Source organism: Ranitomeya variabilis, chromosome 2, assembly GCF_051348905.1.
Source record: "Ranitomeya variabilis isolate aRanVar5 chromosome 2, aRanVar5.hap1, whole genome shotgun sequence".
Lineage (NCBI taxonomy): Eukaryota > Metazoa > Chordata > Amphibia > Anura > Dendrobatidae > Ranitomeya > Ranitomeya variabilis.
The window spans coordinates 24907703-24926750 of record NC_135233.1 but is presented as its reverse complement, the minus strand read 5'-3'; the positions used below and the strand labels follow the sequence as shown (position 1 = coordinate 24926750).

The window sequence follows — 19048 nt, the reverse complement described above, 5'->3', positions numbered from 1 at the left end:
GCTTTGGATGTAACTAGAGTAGATTATTCCCTGGAATCATTGCAGGATTTGTGTGAAGAGTTGCTCAGATGCAGGTTTAAATGTGACTGGAGTAGGTTATCCCCTGGAATCAGTGCAGGATCTTTGGGAATAATTGCTCAGATGCAGCTGTGGATGGGACTGGAGTAGTTTACCCTCTAGGATCTGTGTGAAGAGTTGCTCAGATGCAGCTTTGGATGTGACTGGAGTTGATTATCCCCAGAGAATAATCAATGGTTGAGTTTTCTCTCTCTTTTGCAGTATTCAGAAGAGATTGTCTCTGCGACGGAGCTTAAAATGCCGACCGTTCAAGTGGTATTTGGAGAACGTGTATCCAGAACTCCAGTGAGTTATTTTGATAACAGCCACTAGGGGGGAACTTACTGCTTGTAATCACCACTAGGGTGACCTCAGTGCTTTTAGCCGCCACTAGGGGGAGCTCAGTGCTTGTAACAACCACTAGGAGGTGCTCAGTGCTTTTAGCCGCCACTAGGGTGACCTCAATGCTTTTAACAGCCACTAGGGGGAGCTCAGTGATTGTAACAGCCACTAGGGGGAGCTCAGTGCTTTTAACAGCCACTAGGGTGACCTCAATGCTTTTAACAGCCACTAGGGGGAGCTCAGTGATTGTAACAGCCACTAGGGGGAGCTCAGTGCTTGTAACAGCCACTAGGGTGACCTCAATGCTTTTAACAGCCACTAGGGGGAGCTCAGTGATTGTAACAGCCACTAGGGGGAGCTCAGTGATTGTAACAACCACTAGGGGGAGCTCAGTGCTTGTAACCATCACTAGGGAGAGCTCAATGCTTTTAACTGCTATTAGGGAGAACGCAGTGCTTGCAGCTGCTACTAGGAGGACTTAACTCTTGTAACCGCTACTAGAAGGAGCTATCTGCTTGTAACCACCACTAAAGAAATAACAATCTCTTTATTTATATAGCGCCAACGTATTCCGCAGCGCTTTACAGTTTTGTATACACTAGGGGGAGCTTACTGCTCGTAACCACCATTAATGAGGAGCTCAGTGCTTGTACCAGCTACTAGGGGAGTTCAGTGCTTGTAACTAGTGATGAGCAAATATACTCGTTACTCGAGATTTCCTGAGCACGCTCGGGTGGTCTCTGAGTATTTTTTAGTGCTCGGACATTTAGTTTTCATCGCCTCAGCTAAATGATTTACAGCTACTAGCCAGGCTGAGTACTTGTGGGGATTCCCTAGCAACCAGGCAACCCCCACATGTACTTATGCTGGCTGGTAGCTGTAAATCATTTAGCTGAGGTGATGAAAACTAAAACTCCGAACACTAAAAAATACTCAGAGACCACCCGAGCGTGCTCAGGAAATCTCGAGTAACGAGTATATTCGCTCATCACTACTTGTAACAGTTACTCGGGGGACTTAATGCTTGTAACTGCCTACTATAGGGAGCTTACTGCTTGTAACCACCACTAGGGGGAGCTCAGTGCTTGTACCACCAATAGGGCAGCTTGATCCTTGTAACCAGCACTAGGGGGAGCTCAGTGCTTGTATTTGCCACTAAGGCTGCTTTCACACTAGCGTCGGTACAGGGCCGTCGCGCTGCGTTGGCCCGACGTACCGACGCATACTGTGAAAAAATGCCCGACGTGGGCAGCGGAAGCAGTCTTACGACGCTTCCGCTGCCCCATTGCAAGGTCCGGGGAGGAGGGGGCAGAGTTTCGGCCGCGCATGCGCAGTCGAAAATGGCGGTCTCGACGCACAAAAAAACGTTACATGTAACTTTTTTTGTGGCGGCGGTCCGCCAAAACACGACGCAACCGTCGCAATGCGAAGTCTATGGAAAAAAAACGCATCCTGCGGGCAACTTTGCAGGATGCGTTTTTTCTCCACAACGACGCATTGCGACGTGCAGTGCCCGACGCTAGTGTGAAAGTCGCCTTGGGGAAGCTTAGTGCTTATTGTTATATATTGAACTGAATAACAATTCGGTGTGCAGTTGCTCCCTCTAGTGGCTGGTGCATGTAGCAACTTTTTCTCTTTTACATTTATGTAAATTCTGGTAATTTAGAGGAATTACTCAATAAAATTATACTTTGACGAGATATTAAAAATGATTTTCTGGGACTGTCCTTTGCAATAAATTATCAATATGAGGTCGGACTCTACGGGCCCCGATGATCAGAAGTCATTGATCACATAGGTTTTTTTGTTGTTGGTTCATCTGTAACATTCTGGAATGGATGATTCTTTTGTTCTTTTGGGACCGTGTCGGCAATTTCTCCATTGTCCGGTGACCATTTTAATGATGTCGTTCGTGTGTTTTCCAGAATCCCGGTGGAATCCTTATCAAAATCAGGAATAATCAGACAGAGACAGCGATGTGTCGAGTCCCAGAAGACCGGAGGGCAGGATGCTCCCACCCTAAACCTAGTACCTTGTAGCAGCCTTAAAGGGGTGACCGAAAAATCTCAGGTACATCCTCTATCCTGCTCTAGAATATCCATGTCCACATATCTATATTAATAAAGAGGAGTCCCCGATTCTTGTCCCCGTCAGACCCGGCTGTAGATGATGGCTCAATGAGTGTTTTATTACTACGCTCAGGTCAGGGATCCTAGTTTAGCAAAATGATGGGTTGTTTCTCTTGAGTCTCCAGTTTCCAACCATATGGATAACTTAAAATTCAGTCTTCATTGAGCCACCACTAGGGGGAGCTGAGGAGTCCTGAGTATGGATGATTTTCTTATTTAAAATTTTCCAAAAACTGACCTGATGAGTCTGGTGTACTTATGGTGGGAATTTATGTAAGAGTGGTTATAGAGTCCTTTATGAAAGGACTGGAGCTCTGACTAGACTATGAAATACCAATTTTAATTTCAGCAATATACAACCATCCTTATATAGATTTTCAAGTAAGTACACCAGCCTCTCCAGGTATATGAGATCTATTTAATGATGTGCACATTTTGTATTATGGAATATGGTGACGGATTTGCTTTGAACCAGATTTTTCCCCATATTTTACAAAATAAAGTGTATAGATTCTTAAATAGAAATCTACATCTAATGAGGCTGGTGTACTTACTTTGAAAATCAATGTCAGAATTGGTATGTATTGTAGATATCAAAATGAACATTGTTTGAGTACAGCTATAGAGTGAGCGAGCTCATTGGACCTGTATTCAGTTTCTGCCCATACAGCTTGTACTTCAGCAATGTGAGATTTTAGCATCAGCAGGAAAGAGACTCACTGAGGAGGAGCCGTCCATCAGGCTAAAGGATGGATGGTCAACTGCAGGGAGGAGGGACACTGAGGAGCCATCCATCAGGCTAAAGGATGGATAGTCAACTGCAGGGAGGAGGGACACTGAGGAGCCATCCATCAGGCTAAAGGATGCATAGTCAACTGCAGGGAGGAGGGACACTGAGGAGCCATCAATCAGGCTAAAGGATGGATAGTCAACTGCAGGGAGGAGGGACACTGAGGAGCCATCAATCAGGCTAAAGGGTGGATATTCAACTGCAGGGAGGAGGGACACTGAGGAGCCGTCAATCAGGCTAAAGGATGGATATTCAACTGCAGGGAGGAGGGACACTGAGGAGCCGTCAATCAGGCTAAAGGGTGGATATTCAACTGCAGGGAGGAGGGACACTGAGGAGCCGTCAATCAGGCTAAAGGATGGATATTCAACTGCAGGGAGGAGGGACACTGAGGAGCCATCAATCAGGCTAAAGGGTGGATATTCAACTGCAGGGAGTAGGGACACTGAGGAGCCGTCAATCAGGCTAAAGGATGGATATTCAACTGCAGGGAGGAGGGGTAATGAAGAAGGACTGTCCATCAGGGAGGTAAGGCACCGAGAAGCTGTAAATCAGACGACTAATTAGATGGAGATTCAGCATAAATAGGGAAGGAGGTACTTTGAGAGGATGTCAATCAGACTAGATGGGTGGAGACTGAGTTCAAATGTTCAAAAATGAGTATTCATTCTGTCATTCATTTTTCAAAGAAAGTACATCAGCTTTATTAGGTCTAAGATCTATTTAATCTGCAAGTTAACAGCGTTTGGTGAAGTAACAGGTTCCCTTTAATAATATAATATTAATAAATGTAAAGAGTAACCTAATTTTGGGGGAATCTTTTATATGTTTTAGCCCATTTAATTAGAGAAAAAACACAGAGCAGAAGGTTTATAAAGTCATTTGCTTTCTTGTGCTGCACTGTGTGCTCTCCTGTCTCCTGATCTGTGCTGCACTGTGCGCTCTCTTATCTGCTGATCTGTGCTCCCCTGTGCACTCTCCTGTCTCCTGATCTGTTCTGCACTGTGCGCTCTCCTATCTCCTGATCTGTGCTCCACTGTGCAATCTCCTGTCTCCTGATCTGTACTCCACTGTGCGCTCTCCTGTCTCCTGATCTGTGCTGCACTGTGCGCTCTCTTATCTCCTGATCTGTGCTCCACTGTGCGCTCTCCTGTCTCCTGATCTGTGCTCCACTGTGCGCTCTCCTGTCTCCTGATCTGTGCTCCACTGTGCGCTCTCCTGTCTCCTGATCTGTGCTGCACTGTGTGCTCTCCTATCTCCTGATCTGTGCTCCACTGTGCAATCTCCTGTCTCCTGATCTGTGCTGCACTGTGTGCTCTCCTGTCTCCTTATCTGCTGCACTGTGCGCTCTCCTGTCTCCTGATCTGTGCTGCACTGTGTGCTCTCCTGTCTCCTTATCTGGGCTCCACTGTGCTCTCTCCTGTCTCCTGATCTGTTCTGCACTGTGCGCTCTCCTGTCTTCTGATCTGTGCTCCACTGTGCGCTCTCCTGTCTCCTGCTCTGTGCTCCACTGTGCGCTCTCCTGTCTCCTAATCTGTGCTCCACTGTGCGCTCTCCTGTCTCCTGATCTGTTCTGCACTGTGTGCTCTCCGGTCTCCTGATCTGGGCTCCACTGTGCTCTCTCCTGTCTCCTGATCTCTTCTGCACTGTGCGCTCTCCTGTCTCCTGATCTGTGCTGCACTGTGCGCTCTCTGGTCTCCTGATCTGTGCTGCACTGTGCGCTCTCCTGTCTCCTGATCTGTCCTCCACTGTGCGCTCTCCTGTCTTCTTATCTGTGCTGCACTGTGCGCTTTCCTGTCTCCTGATCTGTGCTCCACTGTGCGCTCTCCTGTATACTGATCTGTGCTGCACTGTGCACTCTCCTGTCTCCTGATCTGTGCTGCACTGTGCGCTTTCCTGTCTCCTGATCTGTCCTCCACTGTGTCCTCTCCTGTCTCCTAAACTGTGCTGCACTGTGCTCTCTCCTGTCTCCTGATGGCTGTGCTGCACTGTGCGCTCTCCTATCTCCTGATCTGTGCTCCACTGTGCACTCTCCTGTCTCCTGATCTGTCCTCCACTCTGCGCTCTCCTGTCTCCTGATCTGTTCTGCAGTGTGCGCTCTCTGGTCTCCTGATCTGTGCTGCACTGTGTGCTTTCCTGTCTCCTTATCTGTGCTGCACTGTGCGCTCTCCTGTCTCCTGATCTGTGCTCCACTATGCGCTCTCCTGTCTCCTGATCTGTGCACCACTGTGCGTTCTCCTGTCTCCTGGTCTGTACTCCACTGTGCGCTCTCCTGTCTCCTGATCTGTGCTCCACTGTGCTCTCTCCTGTCTCCTGATCTGTTCTGCACTCTGCGCTCTCCTGTCTTCTGATCTGTGCTCCACTGTGCTCTCTCCTGTCTCCTGATCTGTGCTGCACTGTGCGCTCTCCGGTCTCCTGATCTGTGCTGCACTGTGCGCTCTCCTGTCTCCTGATCTGTCCTCCACTCTGTGCTCTCCTGTCTCCTGATCTGTTCTGCAGTGTGCGCTCTCTGGTCTCCTGATCTGTGCTAAACTGTGCGCTCTCCTGTCTCCTGATCTGTGCACCACTGTGCTGTCATGATCTCCATGGCCAGAGAACTAGCATAAGCCTCAATAGGAACAAGCTCTTGGAAGATGTAACTGTACTGACCATGAACTAAACCTACCGCATCATCTAGAAGTAGCCAGGTAGCATGTCCTACTTTTTATCCCTATATGCCCAGCGCCGGCCGGAGAACTAAATAATGCTAGCAGAGGGAAATATAAGACCTGACTCACCTCTAGAGAAATGCCCAAAAAGGAGACAGAAGCCCCCCACATATATTGGCGGTGATATGAGATGAAACAACAAACGCAGCAGGAAAATAGTTTTAGCAAATTTGAGGTCCGCTTTCTAGATAGCAGAAGACAGAAAGCATACTTTCATGGTCAGTAGAAAACCCTAACCAAACACATCCAGAAATTACTTTAGGACTCTGGCATTAACTCATAATACCAGAGTGGCAATTCCTGATCAACAAGAGCTTTCCAGACACAGTAACGAAACTGCAGCTGTGAACTGGAACCAAAATACAAAAACAAAACATGGACGAATGTCCAACTTATCTAGTAGATGTCTGGGAGCAGGAACAAGCACAGAGAGGCTTCTGATAACATTGTTGACCGGCAAGCATCTAACAGAGAAGCCAGGTTATATAGCGACACCCAGATCTAATCAGAACAGGTGAACAGGGAAGATGATGTCACAAGTTAAATTCCACCAGTAGCCACCGGGGGAGCCCAGAATCCAAATTCACAACACTGTGCGCTCTCCTGTCTCCTGATCTGTGCTCCACTGTGCACTCTCCTGTCTCCTGGTCTGTGCTGCACTGTGCGCTCTCCTGTCTCCTGATCTGTTCTGCACTGTGTGCTCTCCGGTCTCCTGATCTGTGCTCCACTGTGCTCTCTCCTGTCTCCTGATCTGTTCTGCACTGTGCGCTCTCCTGTCTCCTGATCTGTGCTGCACTGTGCGCTCTCCGGTCTCCTGATCTGTGCTGCACTGTGCGCTCTCCTGTCTCCTGATCTGTCCTCCACTGTGCACTCTCCTGTCTCCTTATCTGTGCTGCACTGTGCGCTCTCATGTCTCCTGATCTGTGCTCCACTGTGCGCTCTCCTGTCTCTTGATCTGTGCTGCACTGTGCGCTCTCCTGTCTCCTGATCTGTCCTCCACTGTGCGCTCTCCTGCCTTCTTATCTGTGCTGCACTGTGCGCTTTACTGTCTCCTGATCTGTCCTCCACTGTGTGCTCTCCTGTCTCCTTATCTGTGCTGCACTGTGCGCTCTCCTGTCTCCTGATCTGTGCTCCACTGTGCGCTCTCCTGATCTGTGCTGCACTGTGCTCTCTCCTGTCTCCCGATCTGTGCTCCACTGTGCGCTCTCCTGTCTCCTGATCTGTGCTGCACTGTGTGCTCTCCTGTCTCCTGATCTGTCCTCCACTGTGCGCTCTCCTGTCTACTGATCTGTGCTGCACTGTGCACTCTCCTGTCTCCTGATCTGTGCTGCACTGTGCGCTCTCCTGTCTCCTGATCTGTTCTACACTGTGCGCTCTCCTGTCTCTTGATCTGTTCTGCACTCTGCGCTCTCCTGTCTTCTGATCTGTGCTCCACTGTGCTCTCTCCTGTCTCCTGATCTGTGCTGCACTGTGCGCTCTCCGGTCTCCTGATCTGTGCTGCACTGTGCGCTCTCCTGTCTCCTGATCTGTGCTGCACTGTGCGCTCTCCGGTCTCCTGATCTGTGCTGCACTGTGCGCTCCCCTGTCTCCTGATCTGTCCTCCACTGTGCGCTCTCCTGTCTCCTAATCTGTCCTTCACTGTGCGCTCTCATGCCTCCTGATCTGTGCTCCACTGTGCGCTCTCCTGTCTCCTGATCTGTGCTGCACTGTCCGCTCTCCTGTCTCCTAATCTGTGCTCCACTGTGCGCTCTCCTGTCTCCTGATCTGTTCTGCACTGTGTGCTCTCCAGTCTCCTGATCTGGGCTCCACTATGCTCTCTCCTGTCTCCTGATCTGTTCTGCACTGTGCGCTCTCCTGTCTCCTGATCTGTGCTGCACTGTGCACTCTCCTGTCTCCTGATCTGTGCTGCACTGTGCACTTTCCTGTCTCCTGATCTGTCCTTCACTGTGTCCTCTCCTGTCTCCTGATCTGTGCTCCAATGTGCGCTCTCCTGTCTCCTAAACTGTGCTGCACTGTGCTCTCTCCTGTCTCCTGATGGCTGTGCTGCACTGTGCCCTCTCCTATCTCCTGATCTGTGCTCCACTGTGCACTCTCCTGTCTCCTGATCTGTCCTCCACTCTGCGCTCTCCTGTCTCCTGATCTGTTCTGCAGTGTGCGCTCTCTGGTCTCCTGATCTGTGCTGCACTGTGTGCTCTCCTGTCTCCTTATCTGTGCTGCACTGTGCGCTCTCCTGTCTCCTGATCTGTGCTCCACTATGCGCTCTCCTGTCTCCTGATCTGTGCACCACTGTGCGCTCTCCTGTCTCCTGATCTGTGCTGCACTGTGCGCTCTCTGGTCTCCTGATCTGTGCTGCACTGTGCGCTCTCCTGTCTCCTGATCTGTCCTCCACTGTGCGCTCTCCTGTCTTCTTATCTGTGCTGCACTGTGCGCTTTCCTGTCTCCTGATCTGTGCTCCACTGTGCGCTCTCCTGTATACTGTGCTGCACTGTGCACTCTCCTGTCTCCTGATCTGTGCTGCACTGTGCGCTTTCCTGTCTCCTGATCTGTCCTCCACTGTGTCCTCTCCTGTCTCCTAAACTGTGCTGCACTGTGCTCTCTCCTGTCTCCTGATGGCTGTGCTGCACTGTGCGCTCTCCTATCTCCTGATCTGTGCTCCACTGTGCACTCTCCTGTCTCCTGATCTGTCCTCCACTCTGCGCTCTCCTGTCTCCTGATCTGTTCTGCAGTGTGCGCTCTCTGGTCTCCTGATCTGTGCTGCACTGTGTGCTTTCCTGTCTCCTTATCTGTGCTGCACTGTGCGCTCTCCTGTCTCCTGATCTGTGCTCCACTATGCGCTCTCCTGTCTCCTGATCTGTGCACCACTGTGCGTTCTCCTGTCTCCTGGTCTGTACTCCACTGTGCGCTCTCCTGTCTCCTGATCTGTGCTCCACTGTGCACTCTCCTGTCTCCTGGTCTGTGCTGCACTGTGCGCTCTCCTGTCTCCTGATCTGTTCTGCACTGTGTGCTCTCCGGTCTCAAGATCTGTGCTCCACTGTGCTCTCTCCTGTCTCCTGATCTGTTCTGCACTGTGCGCTCTCCTGTCTCCTGCTCTGTGCTCCACTGTGCGCTCTCCTGTCTCCTAATCTGTGCTCCACTGTGCGCTCTCCTGTCTCCTGATCTGTTCTGCACTGTGTGCTCTCCAGTCTCCTGATCTGGGCTCCACTATGCTCTCTCCTGTCTCCTGATCTGTTCTGCACTGTGCGCTCTCCTGTCTCCTGATCTGTGCTCCACTGTGCACTCTCCTGTCTCCTGATCTGTCCTCCACTCTGCGCTCTCCTGTCTCCTGATCTGTTCTGCAGTGTGCGCTCTCTGGTCTCCTGATCTGTGCTAAACTGTGCGCTCTCCTGTCTCCTGATCTGTGCTCCACTATGCGCTCTCCTGTCTCCTGATCTGTGCACCACTGTGCGCTCTCCTGTCTCCTGATCTGTGCTCCACTGTGCACTCTCCTGTCTCCTGGTCTGTGCTGCACTGTGCGCTCTCCTGTCTCCTGATCTGTTCTGCACTGTGTGCTCTCCGGTCTCCTGATCTGTGCTCCACTGTGCTCTCTCCTGTCTCCTGATCTGTTCTGCACTGTGCGCTCTCCTGTCTCCTGATCTGTGCTGCACTGTGCGCTCTCCGGTCTCCTGATCTGTGCTGCACTGTGCGCTCTCCTGTCTCCTGATCTGTCCTCCACTGTGCACTCTCCTGTCTCCTTATCTGTGCTGCACTGTGCGCTCTCATGTCTCCTGATCTGTGCTCCACTGTGCGCTCTCCTGTCTCTTGATCTGTGCTGCACTGTGCGCTCTCCTGTCTCCTGATCTGTCCTCCACTGTGCGCTCTCCTGCCTTCTTATCTGTGCTGCACTGTGCGCTTTACTGTCTCCTGATCTGTCCTCCACTGTGTGCTCTCCTGTCTCCTTATCTGTGCTGCACTGTGCGCTCTCCTGTCTCCTGATCTGTGCTCCACTGTGCGCTCTCCTGTCTCCTGATCTGTGCTGCACTGTGCTCTCTCCTGTCTCCCGATCTGTGCTCCACTGTGCGCTCTCCTGTCTCCTGATCTGTGCTGCACTGTGCACTCTCCTGTCTCCTGATCTGTGCTGCACTGTGCGCTCTCCTGTCTCCTGGTCTGTGCTGCACTGTGCGCTCTCCTGTCTCCTGATCTGTTCTACACTGTGCGCTCTCCTGTCTCCTAATCTGTCCTTCACTGTGCGCTCTCATGCCTCCTGATCTGTGCTCCACTGTGCGCTCTCCTGTCTCCTGATCTGTGCTGCACTGTCCGCTCTCCTGTCTCCTAATCTGTGCTCCACTGTGCGCTCTCCTGTCTCCTGATCTGTTCTGCACTGTGTGCTCTCCAGTCTCCTGATCTGGGCTCCACTATGCGCTCTCCTGTCTCCTGATCTGTTCTGCACTGTGTGCTCTCCAGTCTCCTGATCTAGGCTCCACTATGCTCTCTCCTGTCTCCTGATCTGTTCTGCACTGTGCGCTCTCCTGTCTCCTGATCTGTGCTGCACTGTGCACTCTCCTGTCTCCTGATCTGTGCTGCACTGTGCACTTTCCTGTCTCCTGATCTGTCCTTCACTGTGTCCTCTCCTGTCTCCTGATCTGTGCTCCAATGTGCGCTCTCCTGTCTCCTAAACTGTGCTGCACTGTGCTCTCTCCTGTCTCCTGATGGCTGTGCTGCACTGTGCCCTCTCCTATCTCCTGATCTGTGCTCCACTGTGCACTCTCCTGTCTCCTGATCTGTCCTCCACTCTGCGCTCTCCTGTCTCCTGATCTGTTCTGCAGTGTGCGCTCTCTGGTCTCCTGATCTGTGCTGCACTGTGTGCTCTCCTGTCTCCTTATCTGTGCTGCACTGTGCGCTCTCCTGTCTCCTGATCTGTGCTCCACTATGCGCTCTCCTGTCTCCTGATCTGTGCACCACTGTGCGCTCTCCTGTCTCCTGATCTGTGCTGCACTGTGCGCTCTCTGGTCTCCTGATCTGTGCTGCACTGTGCGCTCTCCTGTCTCCTGATCTGTCCTCCACTGTGCGCTCTCCTGTCTTCTTATCTGTGCTGCACTGTGCGCTTTCCTGTCTCCTGATCTGTGCTCCACTGTGCGCTCTCCTGTATACTGATCTGTGCTGCACTGTGCACTCTCCTGTCTCCTGATCTGTGCTGCACTGTGCGCTTTCCTGTCTCCTGATCTGTCCTCCACTGTGTCCTCTCCTGTCTCCTAAACTGTGCTGCACTGTGCTCTCTCCTGTCTCCTGATGGCTGTGCTGCACTGTGCGCTCTCCTATCTCCTGATCTGTGCTCCACTGTGCACTCTCCTGTCTCCTGATCTGTCCTCCACTCTGCGCTCTCCTGTCTCCTGATCTGTTCTGCAGTGTGCGCTCTCTGGTCTCCTGATCTGTGCTGCACTGTGTGCTTTCCTGTCTCCTTATCTGTGCTGCACTGTGCGCTCTCCTGTCTCCTGATCTGTGCTCCACTATGCGCTCTCCTGTCTCCTGATCTGTGCACCACTGTGCGTTCTCCTGTCTCCTGGTCTGTACTCCACTGTGCGCTCTCCTGTCTCCTGATCTGTGCTCCACTGTGCACTCTCCTGTCTCCTGGTCTGTGCTGCACTGTGCGCTCTCCTGTCTCCTGATCTGTTCTGCACTGTGTGCTCTCCGGTCTCAAGATCTGTGCTCCACTGTGCTCTCTCCTGTCTCCTGATCTGTTCTGCACTGTGCGCTCTCCTGTCTCCTGCTCTGTGCTCCACTGTGCGCTCTCCTGTCTCCTAATCTGTGCTCCACTGTGCGCTCTCCTGTCTCCTGATCTGTTCTGCACTGTGTGCTCTCCAGTCTCCTGATCTGGGCTCCACTATGCTCTCTCCTGTCTCCTGATCTGTTCTGCACTGTGCGCTCTCCTGTCTCCTGATCTGTGCTGCACTGTGCACTCTCCTGTCTCCTGATCTGTGCTGCACTGTGCGCTTTCCTGTCTCCTGATCTGTCCTTCACTGTGTCCTCTCCTGTCTCCTGATCTGTGCTCCAATGTGCGCTCTCCTGTCTCCTAAACTGTGCTGCACTGTGCTCTCTCCTGTCTCCTGATGGCTGTGCTGCACTGTGCGCTCTCCTATCTCCTGATCTGTGCTCCACTGTGCACTCTCCTGTCTCCTGATCTGTCCTCCACTCTGCGCTCTCCTGTCTCCTGATCTGTTCTGCAGTGTGCGCTCTCTGGTCTCCTGATCTGTGCTAAACTGTGCGCTCTCCTGTCTCCTGATCTGTGCTCCACTATGCGCTCTCCTGTCTCCTGATCTGTGCACCACTGTGCGCTCTCCTGTCTCCTGATCTGTGCTCCACTGTGCACTCTCCTGTCTCCTGGTCTGTGCTGCACTGTGCGCTCTCCTGTCTCCTGATCTGTTCTGCACTGTGTGCTCTCCGGTCTCCTGATCTGTGCTCCACTGTGCTCCCTCCTGTCTCCTGATCTGTTCTGCACTGTGCGCTCTCCTGTCTCCTGATCTGTGCTGCACTGTGCGCTCTCCGGTCTCCTGATCTGTGCTGCACTGTGCGCTCTCCTGTCTCCTGATCTGTCCTCCACTGTGCACTCTCCTGTCTCCTTATCTGTGCTGCACTGTGCGCTCTCATGTCTCCTGATCTGTGCTCCACTGTGCGCTCTCCTGTCTCTTGATCTGTGCTGCACTGTGCGCTCTCCTGTCTCCTGATCTGTCCTCCACTGTGCGCTCTCCTGTCTCCTGATCTGTGCTGCACTGTGCGCTCTCCTGTCTACTGATCTGTGCTGCACTGTGCACTCTCCTGTCTCCTGATCTGTGCTGCACTGTGCGCTCTCCTGTCTCCTGGTCTGTGCTGCACTGTGCGCTCTCCTGTCTCCTGATCTGTTCTACACTGTGCGCTCTCCTGTCTCTTGATCTGTTCTGCACTCTGCGCTCTCCTGTCTTCTGATCTGTGCTCCACTGTGCTCTCTCCTGTCTCCTGATCTGTTCTGCACTGTGCGCTCTCCTGTCTCCTGATCTGTGCTGCACTGTGCGCTCTCCGGTCTCCTGATCTGTGCTGCACTGTGCGCTCCCCTGTCTCCTGATCTGTCCTCCACTGTGCGCTCTCCTGTCTCCTAATCTGTCCTTCACTGTGCGCTCTCATGCCTCCTGATCTGTGCTCCACTGTGCGCTCTCCTGTCTCCTGATCTGTGCTGCACTGTCCGCTCTCCTGTCTCCTAATCTGTGCTCCACTGTGCGCTCTCCTGTCTCCTGATCTGTTCTGCACTGTGTGCTCTCCAGTCTCCTGATCTGGGCTCCACTATGCTCTCTCCTGTCTCCTGATCTGTTCTGCACTGTGCGCTCTCCTGTCTCCTGATCTGTGCTGCACTGTGCACTCTCCTGTCTCCTGATCTGTGCTGCACTGTGCACTTTCCTGTCTCCTGATCTGTCCTTCACTGTGTCCTCTCCTGTCTCCTGATCTGTGCTCCAATGTGCGCTCTCCTGTCTCCTAAACTGTGCTGCACTGTGCTCTCTCCTGTCTCCTGATGGCTGTGCTGCACTGTGCCCTCTCCTATCTCCTGATCTGTGCTCCACTGTGCACTCTCCTGTCTCCTGATCTGTCCTCCACTCTGCGCTCTCCTGTCTCCTGATCTGTTCTGCAGTGTGCGCTCTCTGGTCTCCTGATCTGTGCTGCACTGTGTGCTCTCCTGTCTCCTTATCTGTGCTGCACTGTGCGCTCTCCTGTCTCCTGATCTGTGCTCCACTATGCGCTCTCCTGTCTCCTGATCTGTGCACCACTGTGCGCTCTCCTGTCTCCTGATCTGTGCTCCACTGTGCACTCTCCTGTCTCCTGATCTGTCCTCCACTCTGCGCTCTCCTGTCTCCTGATCTGTTCTGCAGTGTGCGCTCTCTGGTCTCCTGATCTGTGCTGCACTGTGTGCTCTCCTGTCTCCTTATCTGTGCTGCACTGTGCGCTCTCCTGTCTCCTGATCTATGCTCCACTATGCGCTCTCCTGTCTCCTGATCTGTGCACCACTGTGCGCTCTCCTGTCTCCTGATCTGTGCTGCACTGTGCGCTCTCTGGTCTCCTGATCTGTGCTGCACTGTGCGCTCTCCTGTCTCCTGATCTGTCCTCCACTGTGCGCTCTCCTGTCTTCTTATCTGTGCTGCACTGTGCGCTTTCCTGTCTCCTGATCTGTGCTCCACTGTGCGCTCTCCTGTATACTGATCTGTGCTGCACTGTGCACTCTCCTGTCTCCTGATCTGTGCTGCACTGTGCGCTTTCCTGTCTCCTGATCTGTCCTCCACTGTGTCCTCTCCTGTCTCCTAAACTGTGCTGCACTGTGCTCTCTCCTGTCTCCTGATGGCTGTGCTGCACTGTGCGCTCTCCTATCTCCTGATCTGTGCTCCACTGTGCACTCTCCTGTCTCCTGATCTGTCCTCCACTCTGCGCTCTCCTGTCTCCTGATCTGTTCTGCAGTGTGCGCTCTCTGGTCTCCTGATCTGTGCTGCACTGTGTGCTTTCCTGTCTCCTTATCTGTGCTGCACTGTGCGCTCTCCTGTCTCCTGATCTGTTCTCCACTATGCGCTCTCCTGTCTCCTGATCTGTGCACCACTGTGCGTTCTCCTGTCTCCTGGTCTGTACTCCACTGTGCGCTCTCCTGTCTCCTGATCTGTGCTCCACTGTGCACTCTCCTGTCTCCTGGTCTGTGCTGCACTGTGCGCTCTCCTGTCTCCTGATCTGTTCTGCACTGTGTGCTCTCCGGTCTCAAGATCTGTGCTCCACTGTGCTCTCTCCTGTCTCCTGATCTGTTCTGCACTGTGCGCTCTCCTGTCTCCTGCTCTGTGCTCCACTGTGCGCTCTCCTGTCTCCTAATCTGTGCTCCACTGTGCGCTCTCCTGTCTCCTGATCTGTTCTGCACTGTGTGCTCTCCAGTCTCCTGATCTGGGCTCCACTATGCTCTCTCCTGTCTCCTGATCTGTTCTGCACTGTGCGCTCTCCTGTCTCCTGATCTGTGCTCCACTGTGCACTCTCCTGTCTCCTGATCTGTCCTCCACTCTGCGCTCTCCTGTCTCCTGATCTGTTCTGCAGTGTGCGCTCTCTGGTCTCCTGATCTGTGCTAAACTGTGCGCTCTCCTGTCTCCTGATCTGTGCTCCACTATGCGCTCTCCTGTCTCCTGATCTGTGCACCACTGTGCGCTCTCCTGTCTCCTGATCTGTGCTCCACTGTGCACTCTCCTGTCTCCTGGTCTGTGCTGCACTGTGCGCTCTCCTGTCTCCTGATCTGTTCTGCACTGTGTGCTCTCCGGTCTCCTGATCTGTGCTCCACTGTGCTCTCTCCTGTCTCCTGATCTGTTCTGCACTGTGCGCTCTCCTGTCTCCTGATCTGTGCTGCACTGTGCGCTCTCCGGTCTCCTGATCTGTGCTGCACTGTGCGCTCTCCTGTCTCCTGATCTGTCCTCCACTGTGCACTCTCCTGTCTCCTTATCTGTGCTGCACTGTGCGCTCTCATGTCTCCTGATCTGTGCTCCACTGTGCGCTCTCCTGTCTCTTGATCTGTGCTGCACTGTGCGCTCTCCTGTCTCCTGATCTGTCCTCCACTGTGCGCTCTCCTGCCTTCTTATCTGTGCTGCACTGTGCGCTTTACTGTCTCCTGATCTGTCCTCCACTGTGTGCTCTCCTGTCTCCTTATCTGTGCTGCACTGTGCGCTCTCCTGTCTCCCGATCTGTGCTCCACTGTGCGCTCTCCTGTCTCCTGATCTGTGCTGCACTGTGTGCTCTCCTGTCTCCTGATCTGTCCTCCACTGTGCGCTCTCCTGTCTACTGATCTGTGCTGCACTGTGCACTCTCCTGTCTCCTGATCTGTGCTGCACTGTGCGCTCTCCTGTCTCCTGGTCTGTGCTGCACTGTGCGCTCTCCTGTCTCCTGATCTGTTCTACACTGTGCGCTCTCCTGTCTCTTGATCTGTTCTGCACTCTGCGCTCTCCTGTCTTCTGATCTGTGCTCCACTGTGCTCTCTCCTGTCTCCTGATCTGTTCTGCACTGTGCGCTCTCCTGTCTCCTGATCTGTGCTGCACTGTGCGCTCTCCGGTCTCCTGATCTGTGCTCCACTGTGCGCTCTCCTGTCTCCTGATCTGTGCTGCACTGTCCGCTCTCCTGTCTCCTAATCTGTGCTCCACTGTGCGCTCTCCTGTCTCCTGATCTGTTCTGCACTGTGTGCTCTCCAGTCTCCTGATCTGGGCTCCACTATGCGCTCTCCTGTCTCCTGATCTGTTCTGCACTGTGTGCTCTCCAGTCTCCTGATCTGGGCTCCACTATGCTCTCTCCTGTCTCCTGATCTGTTCTGCACTGTGCGCTCTCCTGTCTCCTGATCTGTGCTGCACTGTGCACTCTCCTGTCTCCTGATCTGTGCTGCACTGTGCGCTCTCCTGTCTCCTGATCTGTCCTTCACTGTGTCCTCTCCTGTCTCCTGATCTGTGCTCCAATGTGCGCTCTCCTGTCTCCTAAACTGTGCTGCACTGTGCTCTCTCCTGTCTCCTGATGGCTGTGCTGCACTGTGCCCTCTCCTATCTCCTGATCTGTGCTCCACTGTGCACTCTCCTGTCTCCTGATCTGTCCTCCACTCTGCGCTCTCCAGTCTCCTGATCTGTTCTGCAGTGTGCGCTCTCTGGTCTCCTGATCTGTGCTGCACTGTGTGCTCTCCTGTCTCCTTATCTGTGCTGCACTGTGCGCTCTCCTGTCTCCTTATCTGTGCTGCACTGTGCGCTCTCCTGTCTCCTGATCTGTGCTCCACTATGCGCTCTCCTGTCTCCTGATCTGTGCACCACTGTGCGCTCTCCTGTCTCCTGATCTGTGCTGCACTGTGCGCTCTCTGGTCTCCTGATCTGTGCTGCACTGTGCGCTCTCCTGTCTCCTGATCTGTCCTCCACTGTGCGCTCTCCTGTCTTCTTATCTGTGCTGCACTGTGCGCTTTCCTGTCTCCTGATCTGTGCTCCACTGTGCGCTCTCCTGTATACTGATCTGTGCTGCACTGTGCACTCTCCTGTCTCCTGATCTGTGCTGCACTGTGCGCTTTCCTGTCTCCTGATCTGTCCTCCACTGTGTCCTCTCCTGTCTCCTAAACTGTGCTGCACTGTGCTCTCTCCTGTCTCCTGATGGCTGTGCTGCACTGTGCGCTCTCCTATCTCCTGATCTGTGCTCCACTGTGCACTCTCCTGTCTCCTGATCTGTCCTCCACTCTGCGCTCTCCTGTCTCCTGATCTGTTCTGCAGTGTGCGCTCTCTGGTCTCCTGATCTGTGCTGCACTGTGTGCTTTCCTGTCTCCTTATCTGTGCTGCACTGTGCGCTCCTGTCTCCTGATCTGTGCTCCACTATGCGCTCTCCTGTCTCCTGATCTGTGCACCACTGTGCGTTCTCCTGTCTCCTGGTCTGTACTCCACTGTGCGCTCTCCTGTCTCCTGATCTGTGCTCCACTGTGCACTCTCCTGTCTCCTGGTCTGTGCTGCACTGTGCGCTCTCCTGTCTCCTGATCTGTTCTGCACTGTGTGCTCTCCGGTCTCAAGATCTGTGCTCCACTGTGCTCTCTCCTGTCTCCTGATCTGTTCTGCACTGTGCGCTCTCCTGTCTCCTGCTCTGTGCTCCACTGTGCGCTCTCCTGTCTCCTAATCTGTGCTCCACTGTGCGCTCTCCTGTCTCCTGATCTGTTCTGCACTGTGTGATCTCCAGTCTCCTGATCTGGGCTCCACTATGCTCTCTCCTGTCTCCTGATCTGTTCTGCATTGTGCGCTCTCCTGTCTCCTGATCTGTGCTGCACTGTGCACTCTCCTGTCTCCTGATCTGTGCTGCACTGTGCGCTTTCCTGTCTCCTGATCTGTCCTTCACTGTGTCCTCTCCTGTCTCCTGATCTGTGCTCCAATGTGCGCTCTCCTGTCTCCTAAACTGTGCTGCACTGTGCTCTCTCCTGTCTCCTGATGGCTGTGCTGCACTGTGCGCTCTCCTATCTCCTGATCTGTGCTCCACTGTGCACTCTCCTGTCTCCTGATCTGTCCTCCACTCTGCGCTCTCCTGTCTCCTGATCTGTTCTGCAGTGTGCGCTCTCTGGTCTCCTGATCTGTGCTAAACTGTGCGCTCTCCTGTCTCCTGATCTGTGCTCCACTATGCGCTCTCCTGTCTCCTGATCTGTGCACCACTGTGCGCTCTCCTGTCTCCTGATCTGTGCTCCACTGTGCACTCTCCTGTCTCCTGGTCTGTGCTGCACTGTGCGCTCTCCTGTCTCCTGATCTGTTCTGCACTGTGTGCTCTCCGGTCTCCTGATCTGTGCTCCACTGTGCTCCCTCCTGTCTCCTGATCTGTTCTGCACTGTGCGCTCTCCTGTCTCCTGATCTGTGCTGCACTGTGCGCTCTCCGGTCTCCTGATCTGTGCTGCACTGTGCGCTCTCCTGTCTCCTGATCTGTCCTCCACTGTGCACTCTCCTGTCTCCTTATCTGTGCTGCACTGTGCGCTCTCATGTCTCCTGATCTGTGCTCCACTGTGCGCTCTCCTGTCTCCTGATCTGTCCTCCACTGTGCGCTCTCCTGCCTTCTTATCTGTGCTGCACTGTGCGCTTTACTGTCTCCTGATCTGTCCTCCACTGTGTGCTCTCCTGTCTCCTTATCTGTGCTGCACTGTGCGCTCTCCTGTCTCCTGATCTGTGCTCCACTGTGCGCTCTCCTGTCTCCTGATCTGTGCTGCACTGTGCTCTCTCCTGTCTCCCGATCTGTGCTCCACTGTGCGCTCTCCTGTCTCCTGATCTGTGCTGCACTGTGTGCTCTCCTGTCTCCTGATCTGTCCTCCACTGTGCGCTCTCCTGTCTACTGATCTGTGCTGCACTGTGCACTCTCCTGTCTCCTGATCTGTGCTGCACTGTGCGCTCTCCTGTCTCCTGGTCTGTGCTGCACTGTGCGCTCTCCTGTCTCTTGATCTGTTCTGCACTCTGCGCTCTCCTGTCTCCTGATCTGTGCTCCACTGTGCTCTCTCCTGTCTCCTGATCTGTTCTGCACTGTGCGCTCTCCTG

At 53.4% G+C, this 19048-nt stretch overlaps 1 protein-coding gene across 1 annotated transcript in view; it reads left to right on the top strand.

Moving 5' to 3' along the window:
- The window catches only part of GALNT14 (polypeptide N-acetylgalactosaminyltransferase 14), a 460225-nt gene that overhangs the window by 416394 nt on the left and 24783 nt on the right, over window positions 1–19048 (top strand). Inside the window, exons 12-13 of the mRNA XM_077282130.1 lie at window positions 280–363; window positions 2325–2469. Of these exons, the coding sequence (XP_077138245.1) occupies window positions 280–363; window positions 2325–2469 (229 nt within the window). The remainder of the gene's footprint in view (window positions 1–279; window positions 364–2324; window positions 2470–19048) is intronic.